General features: G+C 50.9%; 1 protein-coding gene across 7 annotated transcripts in view; it reads right to left on the bottom strand.

Annotated features, from left to right (window-relative positions):
• NFATC2 (nuclear factor of activated T cells 2) overlaps window positions 1-20,623 on the bottom strand; it is a 145,666-nt gene that overhangs the window by 34,198 nt on the left and 90,845 nt on the right. For 5 of the 7 annotated variants that reach the window (XM_025039982.1, XM_015597194.2, XM_015597189.2 and 2 more), the window contains exons 7-9: window positions 8,632-8,687; window positions 8,084-8,210; window positions 5,141-5,833 (exon numbers count right to left, since the gene is read on the bottom strand). In XM_025039982.1, coding sequence (XP_024895750.1) covers window positions 5,141-5,833; window positions 8,084-8,210; window positions 8,632-8,687 — 876 coding nt within the window. The remainder of the gene's footprint in view (window positions 1-5,140; window positions 5,834-8,083; window positions 8,211-8,631; window positions 8,688-20,623) is intronic. The other 2 variants (XM_015597190.2, XM_015597193.2) reach the window with 1 other exon arrangement.

Below are 20,623 nucleotides of genomic sequence, written 5' to 3' on the forward strand. Positions count from 1 at the left end.
TATGGGGGCTTCTGGGGCGCTAACGAGATTCTATGTCATGCATGGTCCAGGCGGTGATTACATGGGTGGCCCACCTGGGAAATTCAGAGCACGGTATTGATTTCTGAATGTGCATATATTTCAATATTTAAAATGTATAGAGAAATATTCAAATTCGTTCAGTGTTTATCAATGAATAATTTTTAGGAAGTTTATATGAGGAATAGAGAAGTAGCTTCAAAAACAGACTGGCGTGTGCTCTTCCTACATGTATAAACACACACACACACACACACACACACACACACACACACACGCACGCACGTACCATCTGCCATCCTCACAAGCCACTGGCAGAGGCCGTGGCCATGAGACCACATCCTTTCTGCCCAAGACATTCCCATAACAGCACCAGGAACGTCCTTTGCGTCGCGGGCCTCACTCCTGTCCCTTGGTCCTCGTCCGTAGCTGAGTCTCAAGGCCGTGGTGTCGGCTCGCCGCCCCAGAGCCCGTGGTGAGATGGCCTGATGACCTGAGAACCCCCACTTCTTTGGAGAAGGTGATATTTCCAGCACCCTGAAGGAGTCCCACCTGAGTCCCATGTTCTCCAGCGCCTCCCGCCATTCCCCTGCTTGCCTGGACCCCGCACAGCACGAACACCCGCTTCCTGCTCCATACAGGCGCCCTGGGTGGGCGGGGAGGTGGGGGTGTCAGAGGTGCAGCTGCCCTTCGCTCTAGGTGACGGAAATGGCAAGAGCTACCTGCGAACTGACCCCACGGTGGCAAAATCCCAGTTACATTTTAGACAACCGCACTGGTGAAAAGATCCCCCCCCACCTCCGGTAAAGGGCTCTGCCCCGCCGTCGCCTTCCTGCCGAGGGACTCACATGCTTCGCCTCTGGCTTTGCCTAAAACGAAGAAAAACCCCCTTGCTTTGCACCTCCTGCCTCCCTCTAGACCGTTTTCCAAATGCAGCCAGAGCGATCTCTTCGAAAGGTGAATCAAATCGCACAGCACTACTGCCAAAAACCGGCCGTCGCCAGCCCATCCTCTGACCTCATTGCCTCTGCCGCCTGGCATTCCCACCCCCGAAACACCCGTCCCTCGGATCTCCCCGAAACCACCTCCTCGGGGCTGCCTTTCTGTGCACTTGGTCTGAGGGGGGCCAGCGCCACCCCAGCCGGCCACACTCTAGCTCCGTCCGAACCCTGTGTGATCTCCCGCCCGGCTTGTACCACCATCTGAAATATGCTTTGTCATTCCCTTACGCGCCAATGTCTAACGCTACCAAAAAGTACCCCACGAGAGCAAGGATTTCACTCGACCTGTTCACCGGTCTGTTCCCAGAGTCCCGGGACAGTGCTGGCCACCGAGAAGGCAACCCCTAAATCCCTGCGGGTGAGAGGGACGGAGGTTGGGCAGGGTGGAGAGGAGGGTCACAGGGATGGAGGGGGAAGGGGGGAGGGGGGAGAGCGAAGGGCAGGGAGGGATGGGAGGAGAGCGGAATGGAGGGGGCAGGGAGGGAGGGAGGTATCCGTTCATGGAATCACGTGACTGCTGGGAGCCCTTGGTGTTTTCCAGATACAACCAGGGGCTTTAGAACAGGACACTAGTTTCAGCAGGGGACGAGGGAGCAGAGCGAGCGTATGTGCAAAGCGCACATTTCGGAACTATGAACAAGTGCCTGACGTGGGGTGGGCGGGGGGACATCAGGAGAGGGACGAGCCAGGATGCGTTTTGCCCTGGAATACCACTTATTTCGCTCGTTCAGAAAGAGGCTTTTTGAAAATATCTCAAGCCCTTGGAGCAGGAAAGTAGAAGTTGCACTGTGGAGTTCCAGGAAAAAACCGAGGCCCAGACACACAGACAGTGTCTGTGTGCAGCAACGCGGTCTGCGAAAAGCAGAGAGAGAGGGAGGAAACCAGAAGGGACAGGATGCGGCCAGGTGGGACGCCCCGGGTCAGAGGGTCAGGGAAAGATGACCGAACGCAGGGGGCTTCCCGGGGTCGCAGTGGAGCGGCGTGGTCATCTTCTAAGATGGTCTGTTTGCATTTGGCGACCCCTTCCTCTTCCATCTGTGGAACCTTCCCCGACCCTCGAAACACAATCCCAGCTCACGGGATGTTTCCAGGGAAAGTCGACTTTGCCAAAATCACAAGGCAAATAAACGGTAGGTAAGAAGTCCCCTCACCCTGGAAGCGTGTTCTGCTGGAGGTCGTGCGGCTGGAAACGTACTTCCTGGGGGAGACCCCCTTTGAGTGATCCGTGAAAGAGACAGAAAGGATCTTAAAAACCTAGGATGTCTCCCAACCAGACTAGAAAAATGACCCACGGATTTTCAGTTTACCGGTCAGCAATAAGTACAAAACGAGAAACTGAGGAGTCCATACCCCCACCAACAAAGCCAACCATGGAATCTCAGAATGTTCCACGGGCGCCGGAAATTCCAGCAAGCAGGGGACAAAACTGTGCCCCCTCTTCCTGGTGGCTACAGGGTGGTGCAGATTGGGGCTTCCCGCTGGGCACAACCGGCCACACGGGAACCTCTCCATCGGAGGGTCCTGGGTTGCACAGAGCCTTGGGGACAATGCCAGCCAAGAGCTGAACTAGGAGCCACACTGCTGACTTTTGGGGGCCACACAGGTAGAAGTTATTCTACTGCCCTGTTGTGCTGTGACCCCAGGAATGTGAAGCCCAAGAATCGAGAAGCTTGGAGATGGCATACGGAATATTTTGAGCAGTACTGGGCTTCGGACTCTGACATTCATGTTTTTTCTCCCAAATGTTGGGGGAGAGGGGTTCCAGCTCTGCCATGTCGCACAACCCCAAGGCTTCATCCACATGGGGCGCAATACGAGATGAACAGCACTCCCTCGCGTTGGGCGTTCTCACAGATCGAGTCATTCTGGAAAGTGCCACGTCTCCTCATTCTTGAGATTTATAACATCCGCTAGTGCAGTAAAGGCTCTGAGAAGTCCCGCAGGATACAGGTTTTTAAAAACTTGATTGAACCAAGCTCTTTCAGCCCTTTAAAGCCATGGAACCCTCACTTCAGAGAATACCTCCTACAATCCCACGGAACTGGGCTTGTCCAGAATGTTCTTAAGAAAAGGCTCCAAAAGAAGAAGCAACTTCACTGCACTCAGTCCTCCAAAACATCCCTAAGGAGCCGACTCATGTCACTGATCCGCCAGGACCTCCCTCTCCCGCGACTTTGAACCTGCCTGTGTTCAGAAAGACACTTAGGAAGCTCGAGAGGGTCTCCCCTCTCAGCCGCTTTCTCCATAACATAGGCTTCTGTGGAAATAGGAAGCGTCTCTGCGGTCTGGGGCTACGACGCACACGCGAAGGTGACCCCTGCCACCTCCGGCCCAGCTGGATATCGGTGGGTCACAGAGAACCAGGGCGCCGACTAACCCACTAACTCCCTGCCGAGGTGCTCACCATTCGTCTTCGACATAAGCTGGTGGACAGGATGGGAGGGGCTGGCTCATCTCTCGTTCTGGGAACTAAACCGACACCCGACACAGAGCCTGCTGGGGAAAGTTACCTGTCTCTGTTCGGGCACTCATTTATTTATAAAGCACCTCAGCCCTGATATACACACTCCCGCCCCGAAGTGGGCACGTGGAGAGAGGTCCAGTTACAGCCACGTTTCATTTATTTGCTCGCTATAGGCATTGTGCGTCTGTTGAACGATAATCTCCTTTCAAATGGGTACCAAAAGTTTACCTCAACCATTTTGGGTGTAAATTGTTAAAAAAAAAAAAAAAGGGATTGCACATGGATCTCCCTTTTAAAACCAAGTCCAGTGACCCTAACTCAACCTATGTTTGATTATTCAGGATTAGACAGATCAATTAGTCATGAGCAAAACCTCGAAGTCGACCTCCTGGGCACAAGGACAGTTTGGCTTGTGCTAAAGTGGCCCTAGAGATCTCTGCTTGACACATTTGAGAGAAGTTTTTAATAGTTTGACTGAACATGGAAACAATTAGAAGTCACAGTACCCCCAGATAACCCAGATCATCAAAACTCTGCATAAAATAAAAGTCAACAGTCTCTGAGGAAGCACCGAAGGATTCCTGCCACTCGAGTGTCTGATACGGAGTTCCCGATCTTTATGACAACTCACGGCCATTTTGTAGCTTTTTGTCATATTTCCTACTCCTTGGCTGGGTTCCTGAGAGTAAGTTTTCCTAAATAACCGAGGTTCCAGGGTATATCAGACGCCACTGCCTCTACGGTGTGAGGCTGGAGCTGCGGATAGCGGCCAGTGGTATAGGTTCCCCTTCTCCCGTAAGAAGCCCAAACCACCTGCTTTTCCCCCTGGAGCCCCAGGGGAAGGCTGCTCTGCCTGCCCCGCCCTCTCAGTCCTTCGGCCGCACCTGGCTGATCCCAGGGGAGTCCTGCCAACACGCCCGGAATCACGGACCAATGTCACACACATAGCCACTCCAACAAGACGACCCCCGGCTGGGCCCCGCGCCAACACACCCGGGCACCTACACACGCTCACAAAGCCTCCTCTGCTCCTTTCCTTGGCCGAACCACCCCAGCGGCCAGGCTCGCCACAGCGGAAGCCCCCCGCTTCCCTCCCATCAATGTGCTCCTCTGTTCCGCTGGCACATGGCAGAGAGATGCCCGCAGTCTGCCCGCAAGCCCCTCATTCATGCCGCCTTCTCACAGAGCCACTTTTCAATGAGCTTTCTCCTTCTCTTTCCCCGCCCCGCCCCCAAGACACAAAAGAGAGTTATAACATGGGGGTTTTTTTCTCTACAGGAATAAAAAGTTAGCTTTCCTTCCTTTCTGTTTTCCTAGGCTTGGCCTAAACTTGGCAAATGGAAAGTGAGTGGAAGCAGTTAAACTGACCTAGTTTGTGACCCAGGGGACAGTCCTGCGGCCAGAACTGCTCTCATTTGCTCTTGGTTGTAGGGGGTGGGGGTATCTAAAAACTCTTACCATCCACCCGTCTGCTGGGAAATGTTTCATTTACAGACCTGGGGGAGACCTTAAGTGTTATCTTATTGAACCCCTTCAATTGAAAAGGGGACACTGAGGCCCAAAGAGGTGAAGGAGGACACCCAGGCCATACAGAACACTTGTCGGGTGATGATCTGGGCACTGTCTCTATGGGCAATAAGAAAAACGAGCATCTTACCGTCATCCAGATAGGTCTGATCCAAGTTCTGCTCCTGTTTGATTGTCACTCCTGTGGGTAATACTTCCTTTTGGTCACTGACCGGGGGTCCATTTTTGGCGGCTCTTTGGCTTGTGGCATTCTGCTGCTGAATGACCGTGGGGTAGGACCCCGGGCTCAGCCTCTGACCTTGACTGACAGGGGGCGGGCCGGGCCTGGTGGTGCCGGGTGGGAAATTCTCGCAGTACATGATGTGCTGAATCTCCTGGTGACTCCCGCAGCGCAGCTGCTGGTTGGTAGGCGAGTAGTGGATCACCGGCGAGGCCTGCTGGTTGGCCGGGGAAGAGTGGAGCAGAGCCGAGCTCTGGCCCTGGGAGCCGGTATGCATCAGCACGGAGCAGTGCGCATCCGTGAGGGACAGCGGGGCGGCCATGAGGGCCGGCTGCTGGTAGCCCAGCAGGGTGGGGCTCAGGCTCTTGCTGCGCTGGTACAGGACAGCCGCCGGGTTCTGCTGCTGGTAGCGGGCGTCGGGGGACGAGAGCCCCGAGCGGAATTGCTGGCAGGGAGCCATGGTGGCCACGAGGCAGGAGGGGGACTCGGCCACTATTGGGTGCTGCGGGTAGTAAGGCTGGCTCCCCAGGCCCCCGTGGGCGGAGCTACAGATCAAGGTGGGGTCATATTCATCGCTGGGCTCCGTCTTGATGGCTGGGACTGCTAGAAGAGAAAAGCACACGGGGTGCACCCCGCTCATGAGCCACAGATGGGCACAGAGGGTCAGCAGACAGCTGCTGGTAGCCCGTGACCTTGGGAGAACATGGCCTTGGGAGCCCGACGGGGTGGGATCAAACAATGGGATTCTGTTATTCGTTAGCCTTGGGCAAGAGGCTCCCTGTGCCATTGTCTTAGGTCAGAAATCGAACCCTGGGCGATGACCTTGAACTACAGGTCTTTCCAGTGGTGGAAAGGTGGCTGGTAGGTCTGGCTCAGCCCTGGGAAGTCTGCGGCCTTATTCTCCAGGAGTGCTCAGCGCGTGATTGATTTAAAATTATGCCTCCCCTTCCTCCCCGGCCCCAGCAGCTCCCATCCTTCCCTGCTCATCATCCTTCATAACACTCATCACCATCCGAAAAGTCTGTATATTTTACGTGCTGATTGACCTGAGCACCCCACTAGAATGTCAGCTCCCCAAGGGGAGGATTTTTCTGTCTGTCTTGTTCAGTGCTGAGTCCCTAGCACCCAAAACAGTGCCCGAAACTTAACTGGCACTCAGATATTTTCTAGACGAGGAATGACCGAATGGTGACTGTCACCTCCTTAGTTCTGTAGTACTTTAAAGGAATGAAACCTACTGGGCTTGGGCCTCAGTTTCCCCATCTGTTACTTGGCTGTAACAAGCACACTTACCCCATGGGGCTGTTGGGAGGATTAAATGAGACGTGTGTGCAAAGTACCCAGCACAGTGACTAGCATACAGTAAGCGCTCAATGCTTGCTGTTGTTGCTGTTATTATCCTACGATCACTATTATTACTATTCGTGTTGTCATGGTTACCATCCCCCTCACCCCACCTAGGACAGTCACCGCAATGTTTCCTCCTCCAACATCAGCCCCAGGTGCTCAGGAATCAGCTTTTTTCTCACTGAGTAAATGAATCGGTGACAGGACAGGAATCCTGTTGGGTGCCGCCCCCCAAGTGTGGGGTGTGGGGGCAGCCAGGAGGTTCAGCACCTGCAGCAAAAACGCAGCTGTGGTACCAAGCGCAGAAATCATTTCTCAAGATGCCGTTCAAAGACCGTCATCTCAGTCACTGGCCTTACTGGGGGACCGGGTGCTTGCTCGGGCCGGGCTCAGCCAGCCACGGGCCAACCGGGTCCCAGGAGGCCTCGCTACTACAAATGAGAGGTGAGAGCAATGTCACAGTAAGTGAAACCCTCCCCATTAGAAAGGATCGTGGAGCTGCAGGGCCAGGCCCTCCCAGAGGTGGCCTCTGCAGTGTCAGGCCTCATAGCATGTCACATCAGTCCTGCAACGGCGAAATGCTCACAGAGGCCATGCAAACCTGTGGATACACTCCACTGGAGCTAAGCCCCCCAAGGCCAGGCTGCCAGGAATGTCCCCTCAAATTTCATGCTTCCAGTAGCCCAGAGGCTCCACGTGAAACTGTCACAGGACAGAAATTATACCCTGGGTGATATTCTCAAATGATAGGTTTCCAGTCCTGGAAAGGTGGCTGGTAGGCCTGTCTCCGCCTTGGGGACCTTGTAGCCTGTTTCTGCAGCCCCATCATAATCTGACACGTCAATAATATCACTAATATACTTATTATCTGAAACTCCTCTGTTAGGACATCAGCTCCATGAGGAGCTGTTTTATCTGTTTTGTTCACTACTGTGTCTCCAAGCCAAGAACAGAACCTGGCACTCAGATATCTTCAGGACAAATGAATGAATGAATGAAAAATAGCACTTGTCACCCTTGTTGGGATTGTAGCACTTTGTGAGAATGAGACCTCCTAGTCTGGTTATCCAGCCAAGAACTCCACTTGGCCACAGGGTGACTGCCCCCGATGGGGTCGACTAAAGGCTCCATAGGTTTTAGGGCACATTTGTCTCCACTCCTATCATGATCAAACCTAAGAGAGACAGGAGGCCGCAGCTTTGCAGTCTTCGGCTGAACAAGTCCACACGTGCCTCTCTCCTATCCCGCCCTCCCAAAGGAAAATATTAACAATAATAGCTAATATCATTGATATCAGTTTACCATCAGTTTACTGTGCTAAACGTTTTAGTGCATTTGACTTCTGCTCTTACAAGAAAGGTACCATTTGATAGATAAGGAAACTGAGGCTCAGAGAGGTCGAGTCAGCTGCCCAAGGCTGCCCAGCCGGTGGCAGACGTTGCGCGTCCTCGCCCGCGTGCCCATGCTGCCTCTCCCACCACAGGGGCCTCAGAGAGGACTCCTCACCTGGGTGGTAGGTAAAGTGCTGAGGCTGACTCCGTTTTCTCTTCCCGTTGATGACGTAGAAGTTCACTTTCACCGACGTGCGGATGTGCTTGTTCCGATACTCGGGGATCTCAACAAAAAGCATGTTCTGGAAGGAAGGAGTTGTCGTTAACTTCACTGCAATAACGTCCTAACAACGTAATAATGTCCTACCCAAGGCCCCGAGTGCGCTGAGCCAGCCCCTCTAAAACGAGGCATGACATGCTTCATATGATACAAAATTCTATTTGAGGGGAACTCGACTTTTAGCCGCAGCAAAGAAAGAATTGCAACTTACTCTGTCAAAGTCTATTAAGATGTCACCAGTACAAATCAGAGGGCCCGGTGCTTAATGAATATTTAGGTCATTCATCAATTCAATAGCTACTGAGTACCTGTTGGGTCCAAAGCCCTGGGACTTTGATGAGGGAACAGAAAGGAAAAGAAGGTGCGAGAGCAGTGGGGGGGTGGGGTGGGGGGGGACTGGGAGGGAAGCAGGGCAGGATGTTCCCCCGTGTCCAGGCGCTTACAGACTGGCTCTTGTCTTTATCCACCGTGGCCTCCATCTCCCAAATTTGCTGCCCATCTGGAAAAGTTTAAAAATGACAGATTTTGAAAGAACTATTCGAACCCACGACTTAAGACAAAAACCCACCAACTTATATTTATAGGGGTTTACGTACTGTATCATTTCGGTAAGGTGTATATGTGTGTTTTGTGTTACATACGTATACATGCCCATATATATGACATACATGTATATTTCTTCTCACAAAGAGAACACGTGTTGACCGCAGAAAACTTGGCAATGATAAAAAAAATAAGGAAAGAATTGCCCATCACCCCATCACCATTATTTTTTTCTCTATATTTGAATGTCTGTACATCATTCTTTCTTGAAAAATAAAAGTAGTATTGTTATACATTATACGCTCTATTCAATCAAAGACTTTCCAAAATGTCCTGCATACACCAAGACTGTCACAGGGGCCCAATTACAGATGGCTGGGCTGTCCCAGACAGGCTTTCTTGATGGTCTGAGAACACAGATGGCTCACATAGCCTGTCCTGAGAGTCTGACATGACATCCCAGCTTGTGAGTCACTGGCAAGGGTGGAAACGCAGGAGCCCGCCCTCCACCTTCAGTAAACAGCCAGCCTGGATCTCCCATGGCTCATGGCAGCAATCCTTGAGAGATCTGCTTGGTGGTAAAACCCCCTGCCCTGGAGCAGAGCACCAGTTCCCCAGCTGGGGACCAACAAGTTGGGCCAAACAAAACTCCACATTTGCGAATAATAGATTTCTTTTGGTGACCACCTACATTGGCCACTGAGCAGTTTTCAGCTCAAACAAATAATTTCCACAAGTGTTTCCAGGGTGTTTTGTGGAACAGTGGCTCTGAAGATTATTAAATGGGTTTACGAGAACGGGAAACAAATCCTACAAGCTAATAAGCGTTTGGAAAATGCTGAGTCAAAGTCGGATGGGTTTCTTTACCGCAGGACTTCTCAGAGCCTTTAATCTGCTCACATGCAGCGTAACTAACTCTTCAAGGTGGGCTAGGGTATGAACCATGTCCCAACATTTGGCCAAAAAAACTCTCCCCTCCTTTAAAGATATTATAAGTTTCAGGTGTACAACATCATAATGTGACATATTTGTACACCACAAAGGGATTACCCCCCCAAATCTAGTTACTATCCAGCACTATACAATTGACCCTCTCCCCCGCTTTTGTCCACCTCCTAACCCCCTTCCCCTTCCTAACCACTCATCTGTTCTCTGCATCTATGAGTCGTTCTTTGTTTTGCTTATTCATTTGGGGTTTTTTGTTTAGTTTAGTTTTGTTTTGTTTTAGATTCCACATATGAGTGAAATTATACAGTATTTACCTTTCCCCTTCTGACTTATTCCACTTAGCATTATACTCTCGAGGTCCATCCCGTTAGAAAGCCCAGTTATAACAACGCACAGCTATTAGCATCTTCTATGATAGGTTAGTTTCGAACCCATAGAATCTTGGCTCTTCAGGTCCACCCCAAGAAATCTGGTTTCCATGTGTTATTCGAACTTACTAGTATAAAACATATTTCCCAAAGTAATAATAAAAAGTCCTGTGATAGCTACCAAAGCTGATGCAATCTAGCTGTTCTTAACAGCGAACAAGAGTGAGTCAGCTCGAGCCTCTGTCATGGCAGTCTGCAAGTCGTGGCCTTACAGTTCTATTAGGTGCAATTCCTGAAATGACTAAGGAAGCCATGGGTCTGTGTCAAAAGGGAGGAGACAACGGAGGTTATTGCACTGACTTTCACTAGGGTGTGAGATCCCTGTGGAAGGGACTGAGTTATAGTCATCGCCATTCCCCCAACAAAGCGTAGGTGCCTAGTAAATGTCTCATGTCTGAGCAAACAAAAGTGCCAGCGGCTTCAAAGGCTGCTGATGGGGCCAAGAAAAAGCCAGAAGCTAACTTCAGCCACTGCTCAGGAGGAAGCAAGAAAAAATAGATGAATGGGCCTCACAGAATTCGGAGTTAAGTCATCAAGATGGTACTTTCCATGTGCAAAGGCCTGGACAGAGCTAGTTGGAGAAAATCTTTTTTTTTTTTTTTAAAGACAGACAGGTCAGAGTTATCCACAGAGACACGTGTCTCCTTCTCAGGTGGCAGTAAGAGCTGGCCACAAGTCCTCATCAAAAAGTGCATTCCTCATTCGCCACTCACAGGGTCAGCTCTGTGTCAAAAGATCAGGTAAGAAATTAATGGAGAAAATGAACAGTGATGTGTACTTATCCAACATGTTATCTCTTCCCTAACCTCTCGTTGGCCGAACTGAATTCTGCCACCAATGGTGCCATAGTTCTTTCAGTCTGGCTCATTATCCTGCATGAGTTTGACCTGCTTTGAAAAGGAAGGACCATGTCAGAAGCCTCAACATTGGGAGGAAAGGGAGAAGGACCCAGAAGAGTGGCTGGAAAGCACGAAGCTGCGTCCATAAAGCTCCCATCCCTAGCTCTCTGCCTTCACTCATGCCAGTAACGGGAGACGAAGCACACAGAACACGAAATGGCAGTGTGATGAAAAGGGGGTCACCACGAGCAGAGTTCTCAGGGTCTCGTCTCCTGGTCTAGGGACTCACGTGAAACGGGAAGAGGCCTTTCTCCTCATATTCCACCCTTTTCTCCATCTGTGTGGGCGTCCGGAAGTAAAAGGCCACCCGGGGACCATCATACAATCCTAGTGCACAGGTGCTTGAAATTAGCCAGGCCGGCAACAGCAGATGGGGAAACTGAGGCCCAGAGAAGAAAGGAGGATCGCCCAAAGTCATGCAGTGACAGTTATTGAATCACAGTCCTTAAGCAACAACTGACACTGTCCAATAACAATGTTTTCGAGGAGAGAAGGTCAGAGTTAAGATCACCAGCTCTTTGGAAGGCTGGAGTCAGGGCCTGCATGAGTAGGCTCTTTCTCAGGTCACATCCAGCCCACAGGTGTATGTACGTCTTGCAAGCCCTTCCCCGTTTCCCCTGTGCCTCCAGGCATTATCCAAGTTCTGACAGCGGCCCTGAAGACCCTGTATGACCCGATTCCTACCTCTGTCCAGCCTCTCCAAACATCACCCCTCCCAGTAAAAATAACAGCCATCGCCTATGAGCACTCACTGCATGTGAAGCATCACTCAAAGCATCTCTCAGGTATGAACTTGTCTGATCCACACAATGACCCTAGGCCGAAGGTCTGATCGCCACCCCCATTTGACAGGTGAGGACACTCAGGCACAGAGAGGGGCGGGCACTGGCCCAAGGACACACAGCTAGCGGGTGGAGAAGCCAGATCCAAGCCCAGGCAGCCAGCGCTAGAGCCAGCCTTCCTCATCTCGCCCATATTATGCAGCTTCCGGTTCCTGCGCCCGTGCGGCAACGCTGCCACGTTAATGAAGGGTGGTCGACAGGCATGGCAGGTCACTTGTCCCTCAAGTCTCAGCTGTGGTCTCCTGCTTACCCCTCCTGTAGCACTCTGGGTACCTCCATCCCCTTTCTCACCGTCTCCCCATTGTCTAGGACATCCTCAGTGCTCAGCCATTTGTCAACACAATCAGAATTAAATCACTGCAATAAGTTATAGTCACAATCCAAGTGGGAGCTGGGGCAGGAGGGTGCTTCTTCAAAGAAAACAGAGGTCCATTGGGTGGGAATGACCATGGTGTCCATCGATGGATGAATGGACAAACCAAATGTGGTCTATACATACAATGGTGTGTTATTCGGCCTTAAAAGGGAAGGAAATTCTGACACATGTTACAACATGGATAGACCTTAAAGGCATTATGCTGAATGAAATAAGCCAGACACAAAAGGACAAATAGCGTATGATCCCACTTATATGAGGTACACAGTATAGACAAATTCATAGAGACAGAGAGTGGAATACAGGTTGGAAGAACTCGAGGGAGGCAGGAAGAGGGGGTTATTGTGAAAATATTCTGAAAATAATGGCGATGATTACACAACACTGTGAATGTATTTTATGCCACCGAATTATATACATGCCAATGGTCAGAACAATCGATATTATGTGTATTTTACCACAGTTTTTAATTAAAAAGCCAACTGGCCTCACCCCAGAGACCTGGCTTGCTTTGTGGCCTGTAGATCGGCACAGAAGTTTTGTAATTAGCTGCTGCCATTTCAAAATGAGATTTCACCTAAAAATATACATTTTGCTCTTGAAGAAAAACAAATTCAGATGATCTGACTGTTCTGGGCAGCCACACAGAAATCTGAGCATGGACAGCGCCATGCTCCCCATTTCACCACGGCACCCCCACCCTGGCCCTCACATCTCTCATTTACTTTCCGTGCCCTGCCTCAGTGGGCCTTCAAAGAGACGGGTGTCACTTCTCATAACGCTCCAAGGAGAACTGGTCAGGTGTCTGCAGAATGCCCCTGGACCGGGATGTGCCTGATGCTTTTCTCACAATGGCAGGACAGCCAACCCAGTGTTACCGGGTCAGTGTCCCACCCTGCGGCACACTCCCTCCCAAACCAGGCCATAGGCCCTTTGCTCCCCGGACGTGGCCTTCCCTTTTCTTCAGAGTCAGAGCCACATACCCAAGAGGCCTCGAAGAGGTGCCCTGAGCCACCAAGCAGCCCAGTCTCCTTAGAGGGCCTGGATGTGTCCACAGGGGCCTCCCAGCATGCGCAGCTGAGGGACATCCCTGCACCCCTACACCACCACTCACTTAAAAACCCTCCCTCCCTCAGCCCCTCTCCTCTGGGCTCCAGGCAGAGCGAACGGGACCTGCCAGGCAGCACTTCCCGGGGACGCCCTCTGCAGTAAGGCGCTGGCACCACATCCCGCAGCCCGGCTCCAGGCTCCGGGTCAGGTCAGAAGCTGTTGGGGTTAGAAGGAGACGCCCGCTTCCTCCGGGTTCTCTGGCCCACGTGCTGTCACCCCAAGCCTTCTCAGGCATGTTCTGCGGCCAGAACTGACTTCCCCTCTTAATCACCAAAACACTCAACAGTTTATTCTTGTGTACCCCAAATTCTGGCACAGACAGGTCTGGCTTCAAATCCCTGTTTTGCCCCCCAGTTAGCTGCGTGAGCTTGGATAAGATACTTCACCTCTCTTTGCCTCTTATTTAAAATAGGGGGTCAATCATAGCACCTATACCTCCTGGGGGTCATTCCAGGACCACAGATACCTGGTCGAGAATAAATGTTCTACGCACATTGGTGAGCACTGTTATTACGGCTAGTGGCAACCGATTATTTATTGTCTTCTTTATCTACTTTTGCCTAAAGTATTGGAATAAAATATTGGAATAAAACCACAAGCATTTGTTAATCAGAAAATAAGACACGGTTTTGTAATTGTAAACAATTCTGCCTGCAAGCGTGGGCTGGAGGGAATTTATAAAAAGAGTGTTATAGAGACAGGTGGCATGTGCCTGATTTTCTTTCCTTTCAAAAAAGGGTCTTGTCACTATTATCTCAGTGGGGGAGGGTAAAGGGAGAGAGGAGGGAGGGAGAGAGGGAGCAGTGAAAGAGAGAGGGGAGGGGGAAGGAGAGAGAGGGAGGGAGAGAGATCGATCCCAGGAATGAGAAATGAAAACCTAAGTCCTGAGCCAAGGCCAGCGAGGGCCCCATCATCTTCCTTTTGCATCTTTTGGGCATAAGAGCCCAAAAAGCAGCTTCACACGTCCAGCCTGGCTGCGCCTCTCATCAGGGGTCTGCGCGCAGTTCTGAACAAACAAGTCCCCAATGGGAAGTGAAAGCTGACATCGTGGTCCTCAGTTTTATGTAGCATGTGAAAGACACATTCAAGGGGACTGGTCTCTAAGGAGAGTGTGCGGTTTGCAAAATGCCTCAAGGCCGCCTTCCTGGGCTCCTCCCCCAGCCCGCCACAAGTCCTGGGCTTCCACCAACGGGACATACTGGTCCCGTCCTCTGAACTGAGATCCCAGGAGGCAAAGGAATTCACAGTACATGCTGGCAGGGCTCCCTCGGCCCGTCGTCACTTAGTCGAAGTTCCAGTCCTGCTGTCACCATTTACCAGCTGTGTGGCCGTTGAGTAGTAGCTTAACCTCTCTGTGCCTCGGTTTCCTCATAGGCAAAATAATAATTTACTGACTTCCAAGAGTTTGGCAAGAATTCAAATAGAGATTATACATAAAATGCTTGGCAAAACACTCAGCCCATGGTAAGTGCTGTTCTCATTATTATTATTTTAGAATTTGGTGTGTCGTCTGGGTCCAACTCTAGGGAGAAAGAATTGGCTGGCCATCTAACCCAAGTACTCTGGTGGATATGACAGTCCCTCAGTTCATTTCACTGCATGACAATCTCCCACAGCAAATGAATAAAATGGCCGTAGAAAGTATTCACTGACGGGGGCAGGTTGGATTAATTACGGGCCATCCACACTTGGTACAGAGTTATCAGGTATATATATTAGGTATAGGAATACCTGGCAGCCCTTAGAATAAGGAAGATGTGTTCTGACCTAGAAGCTTGTCCCTGTTATATTTAAAAGCAGACTTTTCAAGTGCGGCAGACCAGCACGTGCAGCACGATACAACTTGGTGAGTCTCTAAATATGTCTGCTGACAGCTAGGGAAGCTCCGCCCCAAGCTGCTCATTTGGCTACAGCCCCACAGCTGAGGCTGGATGGATAAAGTGAGACCCCACGTCCTCCTTCACGTGATTCAAGAAACAGGGAGGACTTGCGGGCAATTTCCGTTTCTGTGTGTTTTTCTAATGTTTTTGAAAATAAAGCTTTTCTCTTATGAAAATAGCATATTGCAATTGCCTGTTGACTTGCCCGCCTCCCAGGAGCCCTCTGGGGCCACGGTCTTAGATGGAGGCCGGGCAAAGGCCACCAGCACTGATTAAGTTCCCGCTGCATGGCAGGCCCTATGCAGGCTGTTGGGGCCGCGATACTGGCCACACGGGCCTTCTCTACCCCTCCAACGACCAGGCTTCTGGACATCGCTAAAACCAGTTCCTTCCCTTCCTTCAGGTCCAGCTCAGGGAGGTCCTCCCTGGCCTGTCCCTCATTCTCTGTCACTTTTTGCTTCTACCTTCCACTCTAGGACATTTTATCTGCCTGCTGCTTCTCTGTCTCTCTCCCCTGCGAGGCTGTGAACTTCTCTGTGTTATCCCCGGCACTCTGTGTCTGGCACATCATAGGGGCTCACTAAACACTGTAGGCTAAATGAACAAACGGACCTCAAGATTCCCCAGTGCTCGGCCCATAGCCAGAGCTCAGGAAATGTCGGACTATAGGCCTCTCCAGCAAAAAGACCCCACAAAGAGAATTTGCTGAGCGCTGATCGAGGAATCCTTCGGGGAACAGACTGATGAAGAAGAAGCCTGGAATACAGGTGCGAACAAGGAATCAAACACCACCAGAGCGACTCGGTGTGAGTTCAACCCACCTCCCATCCCACGCCCAGGTCTGGGCCTCTGAGCAGTCCTGCCCAGAACAGAAGAGGCCCAAGAAAAATCAAGAGAGCTTCTACTGCTCTGGGCGGAGATGAAATAAAGGTCTTCGGTCTCTGGAGCAGATGTTCGGGCAAACTTCCCCCATCCTAAATTAACAAGGCCCAGCAGCCAGCACGAAAAAAAAAAAAAAAAAGGCCCTTCCAAGTCTTACTCAGAGGGGAAGAGAAAAGAGCCAACTTCTTTGGGCAAAGAGGTTGAGTCTAGAGAAGTCTTAGCAAGACTCAGCAAGAAAAAAAAAAGAAAAAAGAAAAACAAAAAAAAATGGGGGGGCAGGGGACGTGCCAGGCTCGACTGGCACTGTAGCCTTTGTTCTAACTTGGCTGCTGTCCCCAGAGAAAAGCACGTTTGCAAACCAATGGCCCCTGCACTTCCCCCGGCTTAATGGTTTCCCTCTGCAGACAGCTCTTGAGCCCCACGTCGTCGGAGCAAAATGTCAGGAAGCAGAAGGGGCTGGAGTCTTAGCTGTTGGCCTCCACGAGCCACGGGCTGGTCAGCGCTCGCAGGGGGCAGGAGCGAGCAAAACAGATCCGTCCTCGCTCCGGCCGCCAGCATGCCACCGGGCTCCAGGCAACGGGAAGGAGATCAAAACGTCAGTTTGGGTTAGGAAACCCTGCATGATGCATCCCAGCCCTGGCTCTGCTTTTAAAAATTAGCTAAATGAAGACGGCTGAAGTCATTTCAGTCTGTGCTTTGTGACTGCTAACGAGCGGAAAAACGTGTACTCCCCAGATGCACGCGGTGAACGGGCAGATGGGGGATGAGGAGTGTCCCCCTAGTTTAGGATTTCACCCACCCGAAGGGCTCAGCTGCCCACGTGTGTTTTGTGGAGAGGTTCAGGACCCCCCGGCACCTCGCCCCGCTCCTCCTGCCCCCCATTTCCTCAGTGGGCTCGTCCCCACTGCCCCACTTGGACGTCCTCAGGGGCTACTCGCTCACCTCCCAGCTTCCACATGTCTCCCCGCCCTCCCCAGAGACCCTTCTTCATGCAGATTGCCAGAACAATCTTTAAAATATAAATTAGATCACGGTCATTCTTCCACTTAAAAGCTTCCATCGGCTACTCATGCTTTTTAAATAAAATCCAAGCTCCTTGCCTGCAGGTCCCAGCATGATCTGATACCCTCCCCAGTGACCTCTCCAGGGTGGGCTGGTGTCACCTTTGTTCTCACACTGGGCCAGCCATTTGAGCCTGCGTTCAGTTCCTCAAATGCCCCAAGCTCATCCCCACAGCTGGGCCGTAGCACTGGGCAGTTCCTTCTGCCTGCGACACTGTTCCTACTGTCCACACAGCTCCTTCTTTCTCACTTTTAAGATGCTGCTCACCACCACCTCCTCGGGGAAGCCCCCCCTGACCACTCTCTACAGAGTTGCCAGACTTAACTAATAAAAATACAGGATATCCGGTTAAATTTGAGTTTTAGAAAACAATGCATACATCTTTACTACAGGGATATCCGAAACTCCATGCCATTGCATAGGACATACTCATCCTAAAGAAATTCATCGTTCGTCTGAGATTTGAATTTCGCTGAGCGTCCTATATTGTCCCCTCACCTCCAGGCCCGTTGCTCTTCTGCCCATGACCTGGTTTCACTGTCTTCACAGCACCTTCCCCATCTCAAAGTGACCTGCTTATCAACCAGGTTGAGAGCCTTCACCTCCTGAGAGCAGGGACCTCATCTTTCACGTGTCCCCGGTGTAGGTGTCCAGCGGCTACCTGGGGAGTGAGGATGGCAGCCCTGGCACTGAGTGAGCGGAGCGAGCATCACTTGGTCACATGGCACGGGGGCCGGATGTCAGCTCATCTTTCATCCCGCCCAAGGTGTCGCCCACGCCCGCTTAGGACAGCCGGTCGCTCTGTGAAGCGGGGAGCGGGGCTTCTGGACCTAGGTCTCCACTGACGAGCTCTGTCACCTCAAGGAAGTCTGTTGGCCTCACTACGTGAGTTGGTTCCTCCCTGACCCCGTCTGTAAAATGGAGGCAGAAAGTGACACCAGGAGCACGATGGCTTGGGGTGAGACGAGGGGAGACACGTAACGGTGCCGGAAAGGACCCTTCTCCCTGAGAAGAAGCCAACACAACCCTGCCTTCCTGACACCGCGCTACGTAAACTGAGCTCCCCGGGGGGAGCATGGAAAATCAGCTGACATTTTTCGAGCACCTACTATGTGCTGGACACTTTTAGATCCTTGATCTTCTTTTATTGCTATAACACGATGGAGAACATGCGTCTCAAAGCACATAACAGGAGGCCGATACAGGCTTTAAGCCAAGTCTGCAGGATGATCCCAAATGCAGCCTGCTTATAACTTAAATATACGCAATCTTTACTTAAAAGAGTGTGCAACCAAAAATATATTAAAAAATAATAGAAAGGAGTGTTTCAGTTAATAAAAGATATCATGATTTTCTTGGGGGAAGGGGGGGACGCCAGCCTGCTAATTGCGAATTACACAATGGCCTATTGGCACCAAGAAAAATTTCTGAGGGAGGAAATTCTAGGACCCAAGTAAATTAGAAAACTTATTTCTATGTGTCCTCTTTCAGAGGCATCCAAACGGAATGAACTGCAGGATTCTTTCACTTGAAAGTCTGTTCCTGCATGCAAGGAGACTAAAGTTTGGGCAAATAGTCTGCTCTCTGAAAATGAGACCATTTTCTTTGTCCCCAGTGAGGCTTCAGAGTGGCGATCTGGCCTCCGTCTTTGGAGGAAAGCTTTGTGTCCCAGCCAACTGTGCGAAAGTGGTGGGCTTCAGCCCAGGGGGCTGATGACACTGTGGACGTGAGTCACCAAGGGCAAAGGTCTGCAGAGTCTTAGTCATGCCTTGGCCCAGCCTGGGTCTGACCTTTCCCAGAGGGAAGAGTAATCTAGAAGGACTCCCATCCCAAGTCTATTGTTCCAGAAAACACCACACCAAGGAAAACCGAACCCATGGGGACAAACAGGTGGAAAAAGGGGGTGCCTCCTCTAAGATTGTTCCAATATTTCCCAGATACTAATTCATGGAAAAATACTAAATTTAGCAAAAAAAATAAATAAATTATTTTAAGCAAATACATTTCTATTTATTAAATGAAGCTCAAAATACAACCTTTGGGAACCTCCAAGTAATAAAATGACTCATATTAGGATACGATGACTCAGTGCGAAAGAGGGGATTCCACCACCCACGCCTCTAAAACATCAATTTGCCCTCTCAACAGGTGATGGGAGCCTCTGCCATCAGACTGTTCCAAGAAAATTGTCCAACAAAACAAAACACAAATTCTCTTCAAACAATTTAAGTTTCAAAGTTGAGTAATTTGATGCAGGCCCGTTTCCAACCTCCACCCCCGCAGGACAGACAGCAGGGAGCTGCTTGGCTGGGGCCGGGGGCCCGAATTAAGGCAGATTTACCAGCTGAAAAATTCCAAAACCCTGTGTCATGTGGAGGAAGCTTCCAAAACACTGGATCCCACCCAGGCTTGGGGAGTCGCTCAAAGCCATGGCAACCCTGTTTCCGCTGCCACATCACTTTTATTTTTGTGTCTTTAGATTTTTTCCTGTTTTGCAATGTTTTGCCGGGACCCCCCAACTCTGCCCGGGGCCGGGGTGACCAGGGGCCAGGGTGACTAGCCGAAGTCAGGAACAGACTGGGCTTCCCAGCATGAACTTCGTCTGAAAGGTGACACATTTTTCAAATTTCAGAGAATATATATAAAGCTTTTCAGCCATCGCTGAGAATGGTAAATAGGAAACACCCCGATCATCCTGTTTGGTTTCTCTTTATCCCCTTGGACCTGACTAGAGAGATTATTCAGGGGGTCGATAATAAATGCTGCTTCGGAGTCCAGCTCTGTCACCTGCCATGGGCTGACCTGGGGCCCATGACTTGACCTCTACGAGCCTCGGTTACCTCATCTATAAAACGGGGGTGATGCCGCCCGCCTCTCAGAGCCAGTGTGACATTTAAAGGAGACGACACTTTCATTCAGCAATATGTGTGAGCACCTACTATGTGCCAGGGACGGTTCTAGGTGCCGCAGATACGGTAGCAAACGCCGAGACCCCGCCCTTAAGGAACTAAGAGTCCAGCATGGGAGACCAGATAATAAACGAGTAAACGAATCGACACGATTTTTTCAGTAGTGCTAAGTGCCACAGAGAAAACACAGTAGGACAAGGCGACAGGAGCCGACCTGGTGGTGGGGGAAGATGACAAACTCCGGAGCGAATGGTTGAGTTGGGGCTGAGACTTGAAGGAACAGGAGGGCATAGCGTCGCGAAGAAAGGCCGGAAGGGAATTCTCAGAAGAAAGAGCAAACGCAGAGTCCCTGAGACACCAGTGAGCGTGGGGTGTTTGAGGACGGAATGAATGGAGCCGGTGTGGCCACAGCCAAGAGCAAAGGCGAGAGAGTTGAACCGGCTGAAAGCAGAGAGATGGGGGCGCGGGGTGGGGTGGGGGGCCGGATCATACAGGCTCTTGGAAGTCGTGAACATAATTCAAAATAGTAACAAAAATAATATCATGATCATTATTA

The sequence above is a fragment of the Pteropus alecto genome, unplaced genomic scaffold (assembly GCF_000325575.1).
Source record: "Pteropus alecto unplaced genomic scaffold, ASM32557v1 scaffold45, whole genome shotgun sequence".
In the NCBI taxonomy this organism is placed as follows: Eukaryota; Metazoa; Chordata; class Mammalia; order Chiroptera; family Pteropodidae; genus Pteropus; species Pteropus alecto.